This window comes from Rhipicephalus sanguineus, chromosome 7 (genome assembly GCF_013339695.2).
Source record: "Rhipicephalus sanguineus isolate Rsan-2018 chromosome 7, BIME_Rsan_1.4, whole genome shotgun sequence".
NCBI lineage: Eukaryota > Metazoa > Arthropoda > Arachnida > Ixodida > Ixodidae > Rhipicephalus > Rhipicephalus sanguineus.
Genome location: NC_051182.1, coordinates 43,223,778 through 43,247,792, shown reverse-complemented (window position 1 = coordinate 43,247,792; position 24,015 = coordinate 43,223,778). Strand labels below are relative to the sequence as shown.

Here is a 24,015-nt window from a genome sequence, read left to right as displayed (position 1 = left end):
TTTCATTTCGTTTAAGTGAAATACTGCGCGACTATGCGCTCCCTCATCCTGAATCCGCCTGCTGTGTCTGGCACAAGTGGCTGGGCTGCTGGTGGTGGCGGAGCAGATGAGATGGTAGCCGGTGAACTGCTGTCATATGTGACCTGGCTTTGTGGTGGAGGTGGGACGCGTTCTCTCAGGAGGTGGCGAAGTTGTGCAGTGCGGCACAAGCTGTTATGCTTATGGGAACTGATTATGTTTTTATCTGAAGTGTCATGTCGAGGCATGGAAACCTTCGCTTCCACACTCCAAACGCCCTCTCGACACTGCAGCGAGTCTGTGAGAGAGACTTGTTGTACCTAAACAAATCATTTTTTTAGCATTTTAGGCATTTGTATACACAATAGCATTGCTTCACGATTGCTCCAACTTGACTTCACCTGTGCTTAGGGCTGTCTTTCTTCACTGTGTCCCTAAATGGGGTCATCAGGTAGGATCTGCAGGGATACCCCTTGTCGCCAAGTAGGATGCCAGGCACAGTCCCTCTCTCATACTGTACTCTCGCCGAACTATTGTCAAATATCCGGCTGTCGTGAGCTGAACCCGGCCAGCTGGCCACCAAATCAAAAAATTGAAGCTGAGGCCCTGTGATTGCCTGCAATAGGAAGCAATCTTTTTTCACTCTCAAATAGATATAATGCTCGGGAAAATTGGTACAAATTTATGTTATGCATACAACGTCGCACTGCTACTTTTATAAACATGATAATCATTCGAGTATTTCCCTAATTTACGTCAACGGGAGAGCCATAAACAGAACTGGACATTGATTGAGAAGTAGCCCTTACGATTCCGAAAGACCTCCGCGTCTTCTCCACCGGGATTTTTCATGGGCACATGAGTGCAGTCTATGCAGCCGCTCACACCAGGGAAACGCGCCATGGCATAAAATTCCTCCATTACCATGGCTGCTTCACTGGCGTTGGGCAACCTCACAATTTGCGGGAACAACGCGTCGGCTATCATTCTTGATATGCGTGCGTTGATGCGTGACACGCTTGCCTGAGACACATTAACAAGGTCACCGGTAACAACTTGAAAGGTTCCGGCGCCGTAGAATCGCAGCGTGATGAGCAGCTGGAGCAGTGGCGGCACGGGGTGACCACGTTCGTTGTCCTTTGGGTGCAGCGGCAGCATTTCCAGCAGGCGTATCACTGCTCGCTTGGAAAAGCGCTACCGTGACAGGAATTCCGCGTCGTTGTATGCCTCTATAGGATTCTGCCGATCCCTGAGAACTGGCCGTAACGGCGGCGCGTAGCGATACGCTTGATCCTGTATAATTTCCTCCACCCGGCCAGCAAAATGCACGAAGTGGGCGAGACAGAATAGTCAGCCATTTTGTTTGATCAGAAAACCAGTGAAAGTTGCGCGATAAGTTACACTTATGAAAGTATGAGGAAAGTATAAGTTTGAGTTAAGTGCGGGGAAAGTTTCAAAAACCACACTTAAGGAGCGCTTATGAAAGTACCACTTTTCTTGGTAAGTATGGCTCCTGGGAACGAGGCTACAAAAGTTTTCACACTTGTTTCATTAAATAAAGCACCAATAAATTACTGTAACTTTCGCGGAACACTGCCCGTAAATTTTCTAGTCTTTATAAAGGTACTTTTCGTAACATGTGGAATAAATTATTTCTCGCTTTTGTCGGTTTTGTCGGTGTTAAGCCTTCGGCTAGACACAACAAGCAGCCGCCACTCAGCGGCCGTCGCTATAAAGTGGTCATCACAACTCGCGCTTATTTTGTCGTCTACAAGTTTGTTTACTGTGCCGAGATATCGCATGCAATACGAGCGGTTCTTTTGTGACCATACGTGCGTTTCGCTCCTTGGATTCTTTTTCTGCTTTTCAGCGTTTGGCGTTCTTTTCTAACTTCTTTTATTTTCAGAGCGCCCGCGAGCGTTCCCTTCTTTCTTAATAACGGGAGTGTTTTCATGTGAAAGGAACCAATAATTAAAAAAATAACAGGTGAGGTCTTTCACTTGCTCTATTACACAGTTTATTCGGGCGTCCACAGCTGTTCTGCAGATGCAAGCTGCCAATGTATGTGGTTGGGCGACCGCAGCAGCTCTACGGACGCGAGCTGCCATCAAAGCCCGCGTCTGCCAAGCTGCTGCGGACGCCTGGCTAAAACTGTTTGATGACGCAAGCAAAACAACCTCAGCTCTCAAATATATTTCACGTATGTCATCAGCATGCAGTGGCGGAACCGATTGACCGCAGTCGTTGTCCTTTATGCCCAGCGGCAGCATTTGTAACAGGTGTAGCACCACCAGCCTGGAAAAGCGATTGCGACAGGAATCCCGCGTCGTTATACACCTCGATGGGATTGTGCCGATCCCTGAGAACTTGGCGTAACGGCGGCGCGTAACGATATGCTTCATCCTGTGTAATTTCTTCCACACGGCCAGCATAATCGGTGAAGTAGGCGACACAGCCGTAGTGGTCGGCCATGTTGTTTGACGAAAAAACAGCTAAAGTAGCACTTAAGGTAGCCAGTAGCTGTACTTTACTTTCCGGTACTTAAGTGGCGATTTAAGTTTCACTTAAGTACAAGATTGGTCTGTGAAACGCGTTAAGTGCCGATCGGTTACTTAAGTCATAAGTTAAGAATACGGGCCATAAGGGATACGGGCCACACTGTTGCAGATAATTCACCCATCTAGCGATGCGGCCTTTTGGTGGTGTCATACCGAGTAGGTGAGTCAATGCTTGGTGGTCTGCAAAGAGGTTAAATGTTGCACCCTCTCGGTACGTTCGAAAATACTGCACAGCTTTCAATACGGCCAGCGCTTCCTTTTCTGTGGTCGAGTAGTTCACTTCAGCCGGCTTCAGTGTATAGCTGTAACACCCTGCTACATAATGTTTTACAGCGAAAGCTGTTATGAGATCATTTCGCCGGCCGTTTTTGGCGCCGTAGTTGTCCGCCGCCGCCGCCGCCGCTGCCGTCGCCGCCGCCGGTGTCCGTAACCAGTATCGCTCGAAATAAGAAAAAAAACTAAATAAGAAACAATTCCAGCATGGAACGAGGTTCGAACCTGGGCCCTCTGCGTGGGAGCCCAGTATTCAACCTCTGAGCCATGCCGGTGCTTAAAACTGCTTTGCAAAAAGGTCCTATACAGACTTCATGTCGGGAAGGAACCACATTAGCATATGCAATATAGCGTGGTAGAAGAGTAAAATAAGCACCAAGCGTCGCACAACGCGAATTCTGTAACCAGGCGTCAAACAATTGCGAATTGCGCAACGAGTAGGTTGTTGAATGCTTCCAACCCATTACAAAAGGGCTCTGCCATAATTGTTCATCGTCATCAGGCGCAGAATCAACAAAGTGCGCATAATCCCTTACATGCGTTTAGCAGGTACCAACGCTCTCTGTAGAATGACGAAAAATGGCACAGTGCCTGCTGCCCTACTTCTAAAAAATTACAATTATTTATAGCGTAGTGGGTTCCTCGCAAGTGCACTTGTATTGGTTGCCAAGGAAGCCCATAAGCGCATGATCCACTTCCTCTGGGTCTCAGTAAGATTACAATGATTTATAGCGTAGTGGGTTCCTCACAAGTGCACTTGTATTGGTTGCCAAGGAAGCCCATAAGCGCATGATCCATTACCTCGGGGTCTCAATAAAGTTCTTCGCCCCCCCCCCCGTCTCTCTTCCACGTCAACGTATACAGCATGACGGGAGAGGGAAATGGCGACCGGGCCTCACCCAATGCAAATTACATAACTGGTGGGCCGTTTAAAGATTTTAACCCATTACAAAGGGCTGAGCCATAATTCTTCATCGTCGTCAGTCGTCACGTCAACAAAGTGCACATAATGCCTTACAGACGTGTGGTGCCTCGCTTCTCCATAGAATGACGAATAATGGCTTAGTGGGTGCTTCCCAACTTCACAAAAATTTTGATTTGTGGCGTAGTGGGTACCTTTCTAGTGTACTTGTATTGTAGCCCCAAGAGAGCTTAACGGGCTCTAGAAACACCGCTCTTCCAGCTTTCGCTGTGACTGTGCTGCGGTTTCAGCGCAGGCCTGGCGTTTTTTTAGTTATTCAAGTCTGGTAGCTTCTGGTACAGGACTGCTCCGGTCGCGTAATGTGAGGCATCTGTATTCAGCACAAACGGCAAGGAAAAGTCTGGTATCCGTAGGATAGGGTCCGACGATATCAGCTTCACAAGGTCAGAGTAAGCCCTTTCACAGTCGCCATCCCATTGGAACGGTATACCTTTCTGGGTCAAGCGTGTGGGACATCTCGTTTTAATAGCATAGTCTTTATTGAAGTACCGAAAGTGCCCGGCCATACCCAGAAAAACACGCTGTAGAGAAGCATTGGAACGCTCTAATGGGTCATCCTCTCGAGCGCCCCCTAGTGGGTCGCCCTCTTCGCCTCTTCTCGGAGAGCACGCCCCTCCTGCTCGTGCTCGTGAGAGTCTGCGAGTCTGCGCTGTGTCGTTGTGCATCGTCGCCGTCAATAAACGCCTTAACAAACTAGTGGAATGTGCTGTGCCGTCACCGCAACTTCGGTCTCCATTCGGTGCCCCTGGAGCTGCGATCCCGTACCATGCCATCTACCATGCCGCAAGACGCCGCTCTCCAAACGCCGCCTCCTGCTCCGACCGCTTGTCCCGGTGTCCCCGCATCCGCGACCCTCCTCTCTTCACCGGCGCGGATGGAACCGACGTGGAGGACTGGCTCACGAATTACGAAAGGGTGAGTGTCCCAATAAATGGGACGAAGCAGGCAAGCTGAGCAACGTGGTTTTCTACCTCGCGGGTGTGGCAGGCAAGTGGTACAACAACCATGCACCCGATTTCCCGACGTCGTCCGATTTCAAGACCACCATCGTCGAGGTGTTTGGCCGCCCTGCCGTCCGTAAGCTGCAAGCCGAACAGCGGTTACGTGAACTGGCACAACAGGCCGATGAATTGTTCACGAGCTACACTGAAGACATCCTTGACTTGAGCAAAAATGCCGACGCGAGCATGACGGAGTCTGACAGAATCAGGAATGTTATGAAAGGCATCGACGACGATGCCTTCTTCATGCTGCGGGCCAAAAACCCTCGCACAGTGGCAGAGGTCATCACAATCTGCCAAAGCTACGAGGAGCTGCGCCGCCAGCGCTTGATGACCCGTCGACCGCCATCACGCGATGCTGATCTCGTGGGCTTGTCGGCCATTTCCGACCACTCCACCTTGCTCACCGAAATCAAGTCGTTCGTGCGTGAGGAAATTGCCCGCCAGGTCTCTCAACTGGCTTTCGCTCCACCGCAGCATGTTGACCAGCCGCCAACTACCGTTCTGCCTCCTCTACGCCGAGCGATTCAGCAGGAACTCGCAGAGGTCATTCCTGAATACCACCAACCGCCTCCAGTGCATGCGCCACTAAGCTACGCGCAAGCTGTAGCCAGGCCGCCCCCAGCGATTCCTCTGGCTGCACCGCGAAGTTACGCCAAAGCCGTCGTCGGACCCCAGGCCTTCGACGCGGCTGTGCCGCCTACATACGTCGACGTCGTCCCCAGGTTCCGACCCCTGTCCACAATGCCCTCATATCAGCAGCCGTCTCGTCCATCCCGCTCTGCGACATGGATGGGACCAGCGAACCGCTGGCGCACTTCCGACAACCACCCCATCTGCTTCACGTGTGGTTGCGCCGGTCACGTCGCACGCTACTGCAATCGCATGGAGCCGCCTCGGGTCGCATCAGCCCTCCCCAGCCAATCAAGCCGACCTTATTATGACCAAGCGCCGCCTATATCACCGACGTCCCGCCCCGCAACATCTACCCGCCGGTCGCCGTCTCCACGACGTCGCTCACTGTCGCCGATGCGGCCGCGTCCGGTCTCACGTGATCAGGAAAACTAGTCGTCGCAGTCCACGAGGCAAGGGCTGCGACGCTATAGAACTGCGAAAGCTCTCAGCGAAGCCCATCGAACGTGATAGACGTGTTTTTGGATGGTGTTCGTGCATCTGCCCTTATAGACACTAGAGCCGCCGTATCCGGTCATGGACGCCAAACTTAGCTCATTACTGCGAAAAGTGACGACGCCACTTTCCGGTCTCTCCCTCCGTACAGCCAGCGCCCAAATTATTCACCCTACAGCGGTGTGCACCGCCCGCGTCATTATTCAGGACGCTCTGTACGCCGTTGAATTGATCATAATTCCTACCTGATCTCACGACGTCATCCTAGGATGTGATTTTCTATCCCTCCACCACACCGTCATCCATTGTGCACCAGCCGAAACAGAGCTCTCACCGTTCTCTGATTGGACGCCGGCACACAATCCATCGGCTGCGGGCAATGTACATGTCAAAGACGACTCCAAGGTGCCTGAAATCTCGTCAACGGCGGTGTCAGTCTACTGCGCAAGTCTCTCCGACTCCGTTGCACTCCTCTCGCCATCTCACCGTGTTCGCACGAGGAAAGGCTTGCTGGTGCCTTTCGCGACCGTGGAAGTCACTCAGGGCAGCGCCTCTATTTTTGTTGTCAATCCATCCCCGTACAGTGTCACATTGGTGCAATGTCTCGGTAGCGTGGAACCCCTCGAAGACGCACAAGTTATGGACGAACCAGATGAAATGCACTGCCACAGTTCCAGTACGCTCGGTGCTGTTTCCACGTCTGGTTCATCACCCGCTGATGTATTTGTTCCTCCATTGCTGACAACCTTACGCCAGTACAGCGTTCCCAGCTTCTGGGCCTGTTGGAAGAATTTCGATGTTCGTTCGATGTCGCTCAAACTTCTCTCGGCCGCACGTTCGCCGCTACGCATCGCGTCGACAATGGCACCCAGCCGCCACTGCGGCAACGTCCATATCGCGTATCTCGCACAGAAAGCCATGTAATCAACGAGCAAGTCAACGAGATGCTTCGCCGCGATGTTATTCCACCTTCTAACAGCCCCTGGGCGTCTCCTGTCGTTCTTGTCGCGAAGAAGGACGGTTCTGTGCGGTTCTGTGTGGACTACCGACGACTTAACCAGATCGCGCGCAAGGACGTGTATCCACTGCCGCGAACAGACGACGCGATTGACAGCTTGCAAGGAGCAGAATTCTTTTCATCTCTTTATTTGCGCTCAGGGTACTGGCAAGTACCTATGTCTGATGACGATCGACCGAAGACCGCCTTTGTCACACCCGACGGCTTGTACGAATTCAACGTCATGCCGTTGGGCTGTGTAATGCACCCGCCACCTTTGAGCGCATGATGGATACTGTTCCTGCGCAACCTGAAATGGCACACATGCTTATACTACCTCGACGACGTCGTTGGTTTTATCTCCTGACTTCTCCACGCATCTTCAAAGCCTGCGGCATGTTTTGACGCGCTTGAGCGAGGCCGGTCTGCAACTGAATCTCAAGAAGTGCCGATTTCAGCACGGCAGCTGACAATACTCGGTTACGTCGTATCCAAGGACGGTATTCTCCCCGTTCCAGCCAAGCCTCGGGCGGTGACCGAGTTCCCCAAACCTACGTCAGTCAAGGAACTCCGCAGTTTCGTAGGACTATGTTCGTACTTTCGACGCTTTATACGAAACTTTGTCACCATCATATCGCCGCTGACGAAGCTCCTTGGAAGTAACGGACCCCTAAATTCGTGGTCGTCCGAGTGTGACGACGCGTTCGGAAAGCTCCGTCGTTTGTTGACGTCGCCTCCCATACTACGCCACTACGACCCTACGGCCCCTACAGAGGTACACACAGACGCCAGCGGTGTTGGCCTTGGCGCTGTCCTTGCGCAGCGCAAGGCAGGGTTCCCGGAATATATCATGGCACATGCAAGTCGTACGGTTACCAAAACCGAGACCAATTACACCGTCACCGAAAAGGTATGCCTGGCGATCATCTGGGCCCTTACGAAGTTCCGACCTTATTTGTATGGTCGCTCATTTGATGTCATCACCGACCACTATGCACTATGCTGGTTGTCATCATTGAAAGATCCATCAGGCCGCCTCGCCCGCTGGACACTTCGCCTACAGCACTACGACATGCGTGTTCTGTACCGCAACGACGCCAGCATGCTGACGCCGACGCACTCTCGCGCTCCCTCTTGCCTGACGACAATACCCACAGCAAAATGTCTCACAATGCCGTTTCTTCCATCGACATTCACACCATCGCTACCGAACAGCGCAAGGATCAGTGGATCGATTCACTGATAGGCTTGCTCACTGATCCATCGGAAACACCATTCACTCGCGCATTTCGTCGTCAAGCCCATCATTTCGCTATTCGCGACGATCTCCTTCACCGACGCAATTACAACACCGACGGCCGCCAGTGGCTACTAGTATTACCCCGCAGTCTCCGTTCTGACATATGCGAATCGTTTCACGCTGATCCGCAGTGTGCGCACTCTGGGGTATCGAAAACATGCCACCGCATTCGCCAACGGTACTTTTGGCGAGGGATGTACCGCTACGTGCACAAGTTCGTTCGCTCCTGAATCGATTATCAGCGCCGCAAAACTTCAACGCACCAGTCACCAGCAGGTCTACAACCTTTACCTTGCCCTGACCGGCCGCTTGGGCTCGTTGGCATCGAACTGTATGGCCCATTTCCTCTGACGTCGGCTGGTAACCACTGGGCCATCGTCGCTGTAGACCACCTTACGCGATACACCGAAATTGACCCCCTCCCAGCGGCTACAGCGCGCGATGTAGCCTCCTTCCTGCTCCACCGGATCATGCTGCGCCACGGTCCACCCCAGGAGCTGCTCAGCGATGGAGGTCGTGTCTTCCTGTCGATGCCGTCGGAGCAATCCTCAAATAGTGCAACGTTGTTCACCGCAAAACTACTGCTTACCACCCGTAGACGAATGGCCTCACCGAACGCCTTAACCGCACGCTCGGCGACATTTTCTCGATGTACGTCGCCGCCGATCACACAAATCGGGATTCGATTCTGCCTTTCGTCACCTACGACTACAATACTGCCCCTCAAAGCACCACTGGTTTCGCACCCTTTTTCTTATTGTACGGCAGGCACCCGTCGCACACAATCGACACAATCCTTCCATACAAGCCGGATTGATCTGAGTGTGCCCCTATTTCTGCCACAAGCCAGACTTGCTGAGGAGTCTCGCGAGCTTGCCACTACCTTTACTACGCAGGACCAAGAGCGGCAGAAGAGCATTCGCAGTTCCACGAACACTTCTGCACCCACGTTCCTCCCTGGAGCTCTCGTATGGCTCTCGGTTCCTACCACTGCAACTGGCCTGTCTTCCAAACTACTACCCAAATACGAAAGCCCCTACCGTGTCGTCGAACTCACATCCCCGGTCAACTACCTGATTGAACTTATTGAACCATCTTCGGACATGCGCCGTCGAGAATGCGACATTCTCAACGTGGAGCGCCTCACGCCCTACCATGACCCGCTCATAGCGACCAGCTGTTACGTCACCAGGCGGCTCCCTTTTCGTATCCGGGGTAATTGTAGAGAAGCATTAGAACGCAATAATGGGTCGTCCTCTCGAGCGCCTCCTAGTGGGTCGCCCTCTTCGCCTCTTCTCGGAGAGCACGCCCCTCGTTCTCGTGCTCGTGTGAGTCTGCGAGTCTGCGCTCTGTCGTTGTGCATCGTCGCCGTCAATCCCGCCGTCAATAAACGCATTAACAACGCAATGAATGGATGTCACAGGGCTTTACCAATTTTGAGATTCTCTCAATGAATTCCTGCTTTGTGCTTTTCGTGGACCCATCGAAGACTCTTCCGAGGAACACTACCTTTTCTTGGAAGAAGGCACTTTTCTTAAAGTTCACTTTAAGACTTGCAACACTCAAAGCTTGCAAAATTAGGGAGAGGTGGTCCCGATGCTCTTGTTTGGTCTTCGAAGAAACAACTATGTCATCGATGTGAGCATTGCAGAATATGCCCAAATACGGCTTCAGGGATTCATTCATAATCTTTTGAAACCAGGCTGGGTAATTCTTCTACCCGAATGGAAGCCTGTTGTATTCATATAAGCCAAACGGTGCAATAAACGTCGTGTACTTCTTTGTGTCTTCCTTCACTGGAATCTGCCAGAAACCTTTGCAAAGTTCCAATCGTGAAAAGCAACGGGAACCACCGGTCTCGTCAATGATATCATCAATCCTAGGCATTGGGTATGGTATCAATTCAGTTTGCTGGTTGAGAACCCTGTAATCTGTGCACGGACGAAAGCTACCGTCTTCTTTCGGAGCAATAGTTAATGAAGATGGAAATGGCGACACCGAAGGTCTTATAATGCCAGCATCAAGCATCGCCTGTAACTCTAATTTCAACCCTGCCTTTTTTTCGGCACATATTATACAGACTTCTTCGAACAATTGCTTTGTCCGTGAGGTCGAAAGGAGCCTCATGAAATTGTATTGCTGGAGGGTAGTTTCCTATGCAGGAGAGCTCTGGGTACTTTGTCTGTGTGTCTTCCTCACAGTCAATTTGTCTTATGCGTCGAGGCGTCTCTATCCCTCCTTTGTTTCTAGGTGGCCTTCAATTAAAGCCTTGTCGTCCCAGTAAATGTTCATCTTTAACGTCTTTATGTCAGGGCGAGATAGTAGGAACTCGTAAGTGATATCTGCCAGCACCAACGCATCGGTTGCAATTCTGTGGCCTTGAATTTCGAGAACTACAGATGTCCTACTCATTAAGAGAACTCACAGCCCCATCATATCCCTGAACGCGCAGAGTACTTCCAGCATGCAGGCTGCTGACGTCCACGAGCCTCTTGTTTATTATCGACACAGATGCTCCACGGTGGAAGAGGGCTTTCATTTCCACGTCGTTGACTTTAACAGGAACGTGGAGCAAGCAAGCGGACACGACGTATACTGTATCGTTCAAGCCTGTCATTTGGGGCTCTTCATAGGCCTCTGGTTCTCTCAGCGGCAGCAGTTGAGGTACTGACAGTGTGTCAGTATGCCCATTGCTATCGCGGTATGAACTTTCCCTTTAGACAAGGTGACGAGCTAGACACATGAACTAACTGCTCATGCGCGTTCAGTTCATGTGGTGCGTTCAATTCAGCTGAGTTAGAAACCAGTTCTGTTTTACAGGGCGGTAATTCTTGCGGCAATGCAGCTTTTGACGACACGAATAGGATATCTTCAAATGTCTTCGGCTCTCTTATTTGAACTTGGCTTTGGACATCGACGCATAGCCCTTGCATAATTAAAGCTACCGCTACCGGTGGTGTGAGCTTAGGCTCCGCTTCGTACAACAAGCGTTGTTTCTCAAGAACATGTTCTAGCAACGAACCACACCGGTAGGTGAAGCGCAGAGCCGCGTCCCAACATTCCATAGCGTTGCGATGGAAAATTGACAAAAATATCATTTTCCACTTTTCCCAGCATGCTGGTGGTTCGAACAGAAGTTGCATGTCATAACAGTTTTTAGCTATACCACCAAGATAGCGGCACATATTCTCAATCTTGTGGTCGTCAGAGACCCACCCAATTTATTTCTCATGCATATTCGTAAAACGAAAGCCAGTAGTTGGGGCTTGCGGAGATTTCCTCGAAAAAATCTGGTTCCACTTTGTTTCGTCGGTGGTCAAGCAATCTCCTTACGTTTGCGAGAAATTCAGTATCTCCGTCATCTGTCGTTGTTGTTGTTCGATGAGGTTCGTAAAAATGCTCACCTTCGTCGACGCTTCATTTTCAACGGTGCGTCGGCGCGAAGGCTTCAAGACCCAGTCCTCGAGCTCGTCCAGCTGTAGGGCCAGCCTGGCGGATCCCGTCTCTAAATGTTCTTCGCGGCTGATTGAAGCTCCTTGCAGCACCGACTCGACGAGGGCAGCGGTTGTCACAACGCGGGCATGTTATTCGCTGGCTCACTTTCCACTTGGTAGCTGGAGACGGTTATCCCACGTGGTGACGTTCGATCAACGAAGAATGTCACACACATGTTCGCTTGACGGCTGCGCCAAAATTTAGCGTTCCTCTAAGGTAAATTACTCAGACATTGAGCTAGAGAGAGACGGATGTGTTCCGCCATTTATTATCCCTCTTCTCGACCTCTTTACTTCTTCTTCTTCCTGATGCCTCCGCGTTGATGCTTCAGACACAGACAGCTTCAGTTTACAATTTTGATTAACTGTATACACAATTAACAATTATGTACACATTGATGAAGTATATATACGAGATTATTACACAATGCCCTTTATGGAATTCATGTACCCTCAGTAAGAATCTCCGTTGGTAGCTGTTCCAAAATTTGTCGATCTCTTCTTCCCTACACCTCTAGTCTCGTGCCGATCCCGTGGCGTAGCGCGGTAGCGCGCTTTGCTTGCCAGTTTGTATGGCGCTAAGTAACACAAACTCAAAAATTGTATCCTCAGCAAGAATGTCCCTTGCTAGCTGTTCCGAACTTCGTCGGGCTCTTCTTCCCCACACAATGCGCGAGCGTCCGTATGAAACAGTTGGCTATGCTACATGTGGTTTTGCCTGCGTTAAAATCATCGTCAAGGCGCTCGAAAAACAAGAGGAAGAAGACCTCTCTTTCGCGCCAGTCTATGCTGTATGCGGTTTTGCCTGCGTCAATATCATTATCAACGCTCTCGAACAAGAGGAGGCAGGCTTCTTTTTCACGCGAGCGTGCGCTGAGCCAAGCTAGGATGGATGCAGGTTACGGCGCGGGACTTTGCCTCAGCTTAAGAGCCTGGCGAGCCAGCTCTTAAAAAATAATCGCATCTCCACTAATGTGAATCATGGCGAGTGGCGAAGCACTGGGTATCGTACCGGTATGTCACCGTACGTGACCCGCGCTTTGCCAATACGAATGTAAATTCACTGACACAAAGTGTAATATATACACACAAATGTATTTATTTGGTTCCTCTTTGATGCGCTTCTATTTTAATCCTCTTGTTATAATTCGTATATTGTCTTGAGTTCAGAATTCCGTTTTCCCTTCATTAATACTGCTTTTATGTCTGTGAAATGTAGAGCCAGTAGTCGAACTGTCAGGCACGACACCTTCCACATCCCACTGTGCACATTCTACAGAATTGTGATAGCCAGATTTGTTGATTTTGTGAACGCAGTGTATTTATTTGGTATTCGATTTCATTTTTATTCATATATTTCAGGAAAGTTTTGAGTGCTGTATATGACTTACATTTGATACTTTATAATCGTAATCTTAATCGCAACATACACACATATGTATCACAGATGTTTCGTCCGGTATAAACATCGGGTATGTGCCGTGAGCACAGACACCACACAACGGACAAGCCTAGACCCTAAGGGGATTCACCCCAAATCATGTGGAGCGTTGCGGCAAGGTCGTCCTATAGACACGTGCGCTCTAGCTTGGTTGTTTGGCTGGAAAGCGTTTTCTTTCATTTCATTTCGACGAAACGCGAGCATACATAGAGAGTCGCAGCTATTTTCGTGGGTATATCATGGAGCGCACGGTTGTTTTTTCTGGATGTAGAAGTGTCTCGTTGGTATATATTATAAATATAAGCATCGCCGTATATATTGTTAAATGCCATCAGGAACAAGAAAGCTTCAACAAGACGATGAAGACGAAGAATGAAATAGCGCATGTGTTGTTGCTGTTCTTCCATCTTGGCAGCAGCTGATTCTATCTCCGTCTGTATATTTTGTAAATACATTTCTTCTTTTTATACTCTCACCTGTGACATTTGGTGGAGGTGCTGGGTAACAGCAGCATACAACGGAACTCCGCAGTGCCCGCCGCTGGGCCTTTCCCGCGATGGCAGAAGAGGGTTCGGCTCCCGCTGAAGCGACCGCAACAGCAACAACACGAGCGCTATTTCATTCTTCGTCTTCATCGTCCTCACCCCTGCAGTTCCATCTGAGATATTCAGATCAGTCATGACTTGTTAAATAATGTTGTTGAGACCGTTTACAGCTACAAGTTTACAGATGCCTCATTTCATTTTGGTGACATCACTCGTTCTTCGTGTAGCTCTCTTTTCAGCGTTTTATACAGAAGACGCCAAACATTTAAAAACACGCTACGGCTTCTCGTGTAGTGCAAGTAATTGAGAGCCATTTCGTCACACGTGTTCTGGAAAGCTTGCCTTGCAATTGTGACCGTGTAATGGACAAGGGTCAGTGATGAAGTGATGTCGTAGATGCAGAGAATCATCCTCGCATGCAAAACAGCCATGGTTAAAATCACATTACCGCGGGGTTACCCGTCGGGCTGAAAAATGTGCAGTGGTTAAACGTGGTTAAACCGATTTTATGGATCAACAGTTCGCTCTTACTGGCTTTGGCATCCATAAAGCCCCTTTTAAAGCAGCTAAAGCCCCTTGATCTTGGTAAAGCACCGCTAGTCTCCCGTACTCGGCGCCGCCGCGCTACCTTCTGCCCTTCCGCGTCTTCGCCGTCCTCCGCCGCTTTTTTCTGCACGATTATTGGTCTCCTTCGCGGTTGCTCTTTAAAATGCGCGGATCTTGCGTATTGCTTCTGTGTTTCCTTTTTGTTCGCGCCAATTTACGCCTGGGCTACGCGTATGTAATGTTGCGCGCGCAATGTTTTGTGTGCTGTGAGCTCGCGTTGTGCCATGCTGTATGACCATAACTGCGGCAACAAGCGTGCAAGTGATTATGCACTTTTTATGATACCTCAAGGTAAGCGCGATGGCTTGGGCAAGAACCAGTGAATGCACAACAGAGGCTTAAAGAACTTTGTTCCGACAATGAACGACGTTGTTTGCGAGGTAAGGCGCCTGTCTGCGAGGTAAGACGACCTGTGAAGTTGGCACTTCATCGCACAAGAAATGTAAAACTAGAACGAAAAATCGCACCATCTACCACTAAAGGGCACCATTAGGCGATGCGAAGCAGCGTTTCGGCATGTGGAGCCCGCGTTTCAGAGGGGGGGGAGAGGGGAATGGACAGGAAAAGTGGAAAGGGGAGGGGAGAAGGTGAGTGGAGAAGGGCGAGGAGAGGGGAAGTGGAAAGGAGAGTAGAGAGGGGTTGGAGAAAGGGAAACGGAAAAGCGAAAGTGGAGAGGTTGGGTAGGGGAAGTAAATAGGGGGAAGGAGAAAGGGGGAGTGGCGAGGGGAAATGCAGAGGAGGAGTGGAGAGGGGGAAGGGGGAGTGGTGAGGGGGAAAGGGGAGTGGAGAAGGGAAAGGGGAGAGGGTTTGCGCATGCGCAGTAAGGGTGGTCAGGCCGCACACCACCAGCACCGAACTGAACTCCGCCATAAGATGCTTGACATCTAAAAAAGGCCGAGACAAAGAGGGGTGACATGGGCTGGCACTGGTTTCCACTTAAGGCTTTTTAAGTGCGGAGCACTTTAGGGGGCCGGGATGTGCTAAGCTATAATCGTATGCTGTCACCGTCGCTTCGCGTAACGCAGGCAAAACCATATGGCATGTCAATCTGAATGCGCGCTCGCGCCAAAGAGAAGTCTTCATCCTCTTCTTCTACGAGCGTTTTGATGATGATGTCATTACGCAGGCAAAACCTCATATAAGGCTCATGCGACACAAGCTTTGCACGAGCTGAAACGAGCTTCATATTGTCGCGGTTCAACGTAAGCAGACCACCGAGACGTTGAGTCCGAGAGCTGACGGCGTGTTTTTATGCAGCAGCCAAGAGCAAAGACATAAACAAATGCACGTCGTCTTCTTTGGTCAGTGTCCCTTTTCACGAGAGTGCGCGCACATCGTCTTCGTTCTCTGTCTATTTCGAGCGTGGCATTTGCCTCCCCTCAAAAGAGCATCGCCCCGATGCTATAGCTGAGACAGTCATTCGCGCATAAAGTCACTTTGTACAAGCGACGGCGCTTCGTAGAGTCACTCGCTGACGTATGGTTTAATGCGCACTACGTGCACAAGTTCAGGTCGGTGCTGGCGACGCCTTGTACAGTTTGGGCTATCCGGGACGACCTCGTAGGTAACGTCACTTAGTCGTCGCAGCACTCGATAGGAAAGGAAGGAAACAGAAAAAGGAGAAGGCAGGGAGGTTAACCAGAAACACTTCCGGTTGGCTACCCTACACTGGGGGGTCGGGGAAGGGGCAGAGAAAGACGAGAAATAGAAGGGAGGAAAGAGAAAAAAAAATAAGAGAGAGAGAGAGAGAGAAGAGATGCAGTGCATTCACTACAGCGTGCGGGATTGCACCACAAGTCAGAGGCGTTCGCATAAGCCCGTCGTTCTCAAAAAACACAAGAGTGCTTTCACTGCCTTGTGGGCCGCCGAGAGATGTGGACGGTGCTGTAGTAGCACCTGCACGGAAATTGGCCTATCATCCAGTCGCCGCAGTGCGTTGGACAGTACTTGTCGCTCCGAGGAAGGACAGTGGCACAGCAGGTGTTCGATGTCTTCTTCGGTGCCGCAAACATCACACGCCGCGCTGTCCGTCATTCCGATTAACGTTGTATATGCCTTCGTAAAAGCAACTCCCAACCAAAGGCGATAGAGAAGCGAAGCCTCGCGTCGATGAAGGCCGGATGGAGGTTGGAGTTGCAGTGAAGGGTTCAGTTGATGTAGTCTGGTATGTCTGATGCTTGGTGCGTTCCACTCCGTAAGTGTGAGACTGCGGGCCAGTTGTCGAATCTGCCTTGCAGCGTCTGTCCTTGAAAGCGGAATTGGGACAATGTTTGCTTCCTGGTGTGATGCGCGAGCAGCGTGATCGGCGGAATCATTTCCACTGATTCCACAGTGGCCAGGTAACCACTGGAAGTCAATATCGTGGCCTTTTTGAATTACGTGGTGGTGAAGTTTTACGGTTTCATACGTCAACTGTTCGTGGCATCCTCGTCAGAGAACTGACCGCAGGCACTGTAACGCCGGTTTTGAATCAGAAAACACAGCCCATTTACTTGGTCTTTCAGTATCAATAAATTCTAGTGCGCTGCGCAGAGCCGCGAGTTCTGCCGCCGTAGACGTCGTCGCATGTGAAGTTTTAAGACGCAGAGTTATCCCTTGTGATGGTATAACCACCGCGCCACCAGAACTGGACGACGTAGTCGAGCCATCCGTATAGATGTGGACGTGGTTACCGTAGTTTTCGTAGAGTAGGAGTAGGCTCAATTGTTTCAGTGCATGTGTCGGTAGGTCTGACTTCTTCCGCACTCCCGGAACCGTTAGGTGAACTCGTGGGCGGCTCAAGCACCACGGAGGGAACACTGGCTGCAGCACTCGATAAGGTCCGAAGTATCTTCTGAGCAACTTTTCGGATAGTCCCCGTCTTCGTACAGGCGTCCACACCCATACCTTGTCCCCGGTTTCGTACGTTACAGGTGTATGACGTAGATTATAGCGTCCTGCGTCGTACTCTTGCTGTTGGTATATTCGCAGACGTGCGAGCTGCCTGGCTTCCTCTGCGCGTTGAGTGAACGCGTCGGCACTCGTTTCGTTGTTATCGCATTCGTGTGGCAGCATCGCGTCCAACATGGTCCTTACTTCTCGTCCGTGAACAAGGCTGAATGGGGTCATCCTTGTGGTTCCTTGTTTAGCAGTATTGTAGGCAAACGTTATGTAAGGGAGAATCTCGTCCCAATTTTTGCGCTCGATGTCCACATACATTGAAAGCATGTCTTCCAGAGTTTTGTTGAGCCGCTCGGTCAACCCGTTGGTTTGTGGATGGTAGGCTGTCGACTTACGATGAATAGTACCGCTGAGCACCAACACATGATCTAAAAGCGCGGCCGTGAATGCGGTTCCGCGATCTGTTATAACGATCGACGGCGCACCGTGTCTCAGCACAATGTTCTCTATGAAGAATCGGGCCACCTCCTCTGCTGTGCCTCTCTGGATGGCTTTTGTCTCGGCGTAGCGGGTAAGGTAGTCAGTCGCCACTATAACCCAGCGGTTACCAGCACTAGAGGTGGGAAGTGGGCCCAAAAGGTCCATTCCGATCTGGTCAAATGGCGTTGGCGGGATCTGGACAGGGTGTAACAAACCGGCTGGTTTAGTCGGAGGTGACTTGCGCCGCTGGCAATCGAGGCAGGTCCGAACATGATGCTTCACGGCAGCGGTGAGTCTAGGCCAGTAATACCGCTCCCGAACTCTGCCCAGTGTGCGCGTGTTGCCTAAATGTACAGCTGTGACCTCGTTGTGGCACGCTTGCAATACCTCAGAACGAAGAGCGGTAGGGACGACAAGCAGGTAGGTGGACCCGTCTGACGAGAAGTTCATTTTGTAAAGGACATTGTTTCGCAGACAGAACGACGATAGTCCTCTTGCAAAGGCTTTGGGTGCGTTCTGGCTTCGTCCTTCTAAATAATTAATCAAGCCAAGTAGCTCAGGATCGTCATGCTGGTGATCTGCGATGGTTGACGTGTCGAGGATTCCGAGGAATGCCGTCTCTTCTTCAAGGGAAGCGGCCGACTCTATCGGTGATCGAGACAGGCAGTCGGCGTCCGTGTGTCGTTTTCCCGACTTGTACACCATCGTTATATCAAATTCCTGTAGTCTAAGGCTCCAGCGTGCCAATCGCCCGGAAGGATCTTTCAGACTTGTTAACCAACACAACGAATGGTGGTCACTGATAACCTTGAATGGGCGGCCGTACAAGTATGGGCGAAATTTCATAACTGCTCAGTAAAGTTGAAAATTGGGCGAGTTGGTGATATATTCATATTCATAACTGCCCACACCACGGCGAGGCATTCCTTTTCAGTTGTCGAGTAATTTGCTTCTGTGCGTGACAGAGTTCTGCTTGCGTAAGCGATCACTCTTTCCTCGTCGTCCTGGCGCTGCACAAGCACAGCTCCGAGGCCAACATTGCTGGCGTCAGTATGGAGCACTGTAGGGGCTGACTCATCAAAATGGGCAAGCACGGGGGTCGTGTGTAGACGTTGCCGCAAGTCATTGAAAGCAGCTTCCTGGTCGTCACCCCAAACAAATGCAACGTCATCCCTCGTGAGGCGAGTTAAAGGTGACGCAATGCGCGCAAAATCTGGAATAAACCGCCGATAATATGCGCAGAGACCCAGAAAACGCCTGACTGCCTTTTTATCTGATGGTGTCGGAAACTGTGCGACAGCGGCAACTTTCTCGGGATCTGGACGAACTCCTGCGTAACTGACGACATGGCCAAGAAACTGTAGTTCCTCAAAGCATAAGTGACACTTCTCCGGCTTGAGCGTCAGGCCTGCGGCCCGTATGGCCTGCAAGACCACCTGCAATCGTTCGAGGTGTTCGCCAAACGTTGCAGAAAACACAATGACGTCGTCAAGGTATACTAGGCAGGTTCTCCATTTAAGCCCAGAGAGCACGGTATCCATGAGACGCTGGAAAGTAGCAGGCGCGGAGCACAAGCCAAATGGTAAGACCTTAAATTCGTACAGTCCGTCTGGCGTCACGAAAGCGGTTTTTTCACGATCCCTGGGGTCGACTTCAATTTGCCAATATCCACTCTTTAAGTCCATAGAAGAGAAGTAACGTGCGTTTCGAAGCCTGTCGAGCGAATCATCTATGCGGGGAAGCGGGTACACGTCTTTTTTTGTCACCTGATTTAGCTTTCGATAGTCCACACAGAAACGCAGGCTGCCGTCCTTCTTCTTGACTAGAACAACAGGTGACGCCCAAGGGCTTTTAGACGGTTGAATCACGTCGTCTTCAAGCATTTTTGTTACCTGCTGTTCTATCGCTTCTCGTTCTTTCGAAGCCACACGGTACAGATTTTGATGGATTGGTCTAGCCGTGTCCTCTGTGATGATTCGGTGCTTGGTCAAGGACGTCCGGCCAACTTTCGTGGTCGATGCAAAACAATCGTGGAACTCGGCTAGCAGCGCAAGGAGGCGTTCCCGCTGTTGCTGAGTTAAAGTAGGGTTGACGTGAAGGTTAGGTGCTAGGTCATGTGGGTCTTGTGTAGGCGTTGCTTCGAGTGCTGAAAAGCAGTCACAAACATCTGCTATCTCGTCAAAATATGCCAAAGTTGTGCCTTTTGGAAGGTGCCGTCGCTCGGAGGTGAAATTGGTCAACAGCAAGTTCGTTCGGCCGTCAGTGACATTGACTATTCCTCGTGCTACTGAAATCCCGTGAATGAAAAGCAGCGAGGTTAGTTGGTCGGCGACTCCTTCGCCGTCGAACGGTACGTCACATGCTACTGAAACGAGGGTACATGATCGAGGCGGCACAACTATGTCGTGGTCTTTGAGACGAAAGGATTTGTGTTCTGGTGATGAAGAATCAGGCAGACGAGCACTCTCGTAAAACGAAACCACGCGGTCCGGGATGTTGATTATTGCGCCATGCTCCCTGAGAAAGTCCATTCCTATAATTAAATGTTTGCAGCACTCTGGAAGAACGATGAAAGTCGCGACGAAAGAGGAATCTCCTATGCTGATTCTTGCTGTGCATCTTTCAGTAGGGAGCAGCAATTGACCACCCGCTGTTCTTATATGTGGTCCCGTCCACGGCGTTTTTACTTTCCTAAGACGATCGGCCAGCTTGTGACTTATTATGGAAAAATCAGCACCCGTATCGACTAAAGCCGTCACTTGCTCTCCATCAATAAGTACATTGAGGTCGGCGCTCACCGTTTCGTCGCTGTTAATATTCGTCGACGTCGCGTCGTTCTGTAGCGGCAGTACTGGGGACTTTTTATCGTCTTGTGGTCGGGCTGCGACCTTAGCCCGAGAGGTCGCCGCCTTTAGTTTCCCCGGTAAGGGCTGGGCGACCTTGTTCCCCGAAGGTCAGCAAAAGTACGTCGATTCGGTGACGATGTCTGTGCAGGGGATGGAGAGCGTGACCGGTGGGCGGAGTTGGGCTGGCGATTGGGAAGCGACTCGTGATATGGAGAACACGTCGTTGGAGGTCCTCGAAAACCAGGGTCGTCATGGCGAACAGTATAGTCGGCGTTGGCACGGCGACAATTCGAGCGTGGCAATATGTAATTCAAAGGAGGAAAGAGACAAAGAAATAACGAAAGAAAAAGAAAGAAAGGAAGAGAGAAAGAAACAAAGGAAGGAAGGAAGAAAAAAGAAAGAAAGAAGGAGGAGAAAGAAAGAAAGACCAGACAAGAAGCCACAAGGCGTAAGACGCCACAAGACGCCACAAGCCGCAAGCAGAAGGGAGTGCAGCCAGAGCACGGGCTCCTTCCCGGAAAACCCAGGCAGCCGTAAATCTCAACAACGACCACAGCGACGATGACCGACCGCGTGCAGCCTGCGCCAACCCTTCTTCGCCAGCCCAAGGAGCCGCCAACTTTCCGCGGATCGTCGTTCGAAGACCCGGATAGCTGGCTCGAAGCCTACGACCGAGTCGCCCTTTTCAATGCCTGGACCAGTGGAGACAAGCTACAGCATGTCTACTTCGCCTTGGAGGACGCAGCTAGAACATGGTTTGAGAACCAAGAGCAAACCCCGACAACATGGGACGTTTTTCGCCCCAGGTTCCTGGCAACATTCACCAGCGTCGTCCGCAAGGAGAGGGCCGAGGCTCTGCTCGAAACCCACGTGCAGCTGCCAAACGAAAACGTGGCACTCTTCACGGAAGAAATGACGAGACTGTTCCGCCACGCAGACCCTGAGATGCCCGAGGAGAAGAAAGTTCGCTTCCCCATGCGAGGAATCAAGCAGGAGCGATTCGCAGGACTGATCAAAAACCCAAGACCATCCAAGAATTCCTCGCCGAGGCAACAACAATCGAGAAGACACTCGAGATGCGCACCCGGCAGTACATCGCCGCACATTTAAAGACAGCGCTGCTGTTCACGCCCTCGGCTCCGACGACTTGCGCGAGACAATCCGAGCAATCGTGCAAGAGGAGTTGCGAAAAATTCTACCATCACCGCAACGTCAAGTAGATTCCATTGCCGATGTCGTGCGCCAGGAGATGCAGCAGTCACTGGGCGCGCCTCAGTTAGCAGAGCCACAGCCGCAAGTTATGAGCTATGCTGCGGCAGCCCGCCGTTATGCTCCTCCTGCACGCCCACGCCAAGACGCCACACCACCGCAGTACCGTCGCCAGACGCCGCCGCCGCCACAGACGCCCTACCGTCAGCCATTCGGCCAGCGCTACGCGCCAAGGAAGACCGACGTTTGGCGCGCCCCTGACAACCGCTCGCTCTGCTACCACTGCCGGGAGACCGGCCACACGTACCGCCGCTACCAGTACCGACAGATGGGGCTACGCGGATTCGCCGTCAGCGCGCCGCGCCCGCAGCCAGGTGAACGGCCTCGCGACATCGACGACTATCTCACCGGAGCACAGTGGCAAGAACGACGACCTTCCCGCTCGCCGTCGCCCGGCCGCTACATGTCACCGCACCGCCGGGAGTACACTGGCCCAAACCGGGGCCGGTCGCCTAGCCCGTATCCGGGAAACTAAGGGCAGTAACCGATGGAGGTGCGGTTGCTTTACGACGAAATGCCGAAGATCCTCCGCGGCCGCCGATGACGGCAATGCGACGAGACCTGCGGAACACGACGCGAAGCTTCGAAGACATCCCGACGAAACCACGCGGACCAAAGAAGACCCGACGACGCAACATGGAAGCAGCGGAACAAACTGACGGAGCCGTGACCCGTCGCCGCGACGCAACCGCAAAGCAAGACGACGAACTAGCGATCTCGGCGTTCTCATCGACGGCCACAACGTCACCGCTCTCGTCGACACTGGGGCCGACTATTCTGTCGTCAGTGGGCCATTCGCCATCAAGCTGAAGAAAGTAAAGACCGCTTGTTGGAGTGGACCCGAAATCCGGACAGCTGAAGGCCACCTGATAACGCCAATTGGTGTCTGCACGGCAAGAGTCACCATCAATAACCGGTCTTATCGTGCGAGCTTTGTAATCCTACAAAACTGCTCCAGGGATGTGATACTTGCAATGGACTTCCTAAGTGACCATGGCGCCGTCATCGAGCTGAGGTCTGAGTCGATAACACTAACCTCAGACAAAGCGCTACCGCCCTACGCGACGCCAGGGAACCATGCACTGAATGTGATAGAAGAGCAGGTGACCGTTCCGCCGCGCTCCAGTGTCATTATTTCCGTCGGCACCGAAAAGCTGCGAACCTTCAAGGCGTCATCGAGGGCGATCAGCACCTACTCCTGAACCGTCAAATTTGTGTCGCAAGAGGAACAGCCCAGCTGCGTGACGGTGAAGCAAAGGTATTGCTGACAAACTTCAGCCACGAATATAGGCACCTCAACATTGGTACGACGGTCGCCTACATCGACGAATGTGTGGCCGCTAGCAATGCTTTCGCCCTCTTCGATGCTGCCGAAGCTGCTTCGACGAATCGAGGTCCCGAACCAGATTTCGACGTCACCCCGATCCTTCCGAAGGTCAAGCAAGACCAGCTCAAAGCCCTGCTCCTGCAATACAAGGACTACGCTTCATCGTCGTCCAGACCTCTGCAGACACCGCTCGCAAGACATCGCATCATAAGTAGAAGAAATCACCAGGCCACTTCGTCAGAGCCCGTACAGAGTTTCGACGCCTAGAACGTGAGGCCATAAAAAAACAAGGCAACGAAATGCTACGCGACGACATCACCTAGCCTTCAAAGAGTCACCCATGGTGTTAGTGAAGAAGAAGGATGGGACCCTACGTTTCTGCGTCGATTATCGTCGCCTGAACAAAATCACGAAAAAGGACGTGTACCCTCTCCCACGTATAGACGACGCCCTAGACCGACTTCACAACGCGAAGTACTTTTCTTCAATGGACCTCAAGACCGGCTACTAGGCAAATCGAAGTCGACGAGAGAGACCGAGAAAAGACTGCCTTCATAACACCGGACGGCCTGTTCGAGTTCAAGGTCATGCCCTTCGGTCTTTGCTCGGCACCTGCGACTTTCCAACGAGTCATGGATACTGTATTAGCTCTCTTGAAGTGGCAGACTTGCCTTGTTTATTTGGACGACATCGTTGTGTTTTTCTCGAACTTCGACGAACACCTCCAGCGACTTTAATCCGTACTTCAAGCAATCAAGAACTCCGGGCTCACCCTGAAGCCAGAAAAGTGCCGCTTCGCGTAGGAGGAGCTCTTGTTTTTCGGTCACGTGATCAGCAAGGCTGGAGTGCTCCCAGACTCGCAGAAAACAG

At 51.5% G+C, this 24,015-nt stretch overlaps 1 protein-coding gene across 1 annotated transcript in view; it reads left to right on the top strand.

The window, feature by feature from the left end:
- The window catches only part of LOC119398654 (alcohol dehydrogenase [acceptor]-like), a 169,085-nt gene that overhangs the window by 2,455 nt on the left and 142,615 nt on the right, over window positions 1-24,015 (top strand). Inside the window, 1 exon segment of the mRNA XM_049417379.1 lies at window positions 17-160. Within this exon segment, the coding sequence (XP_049273336.1) occupies window positions 17-160 (144 nt within the window).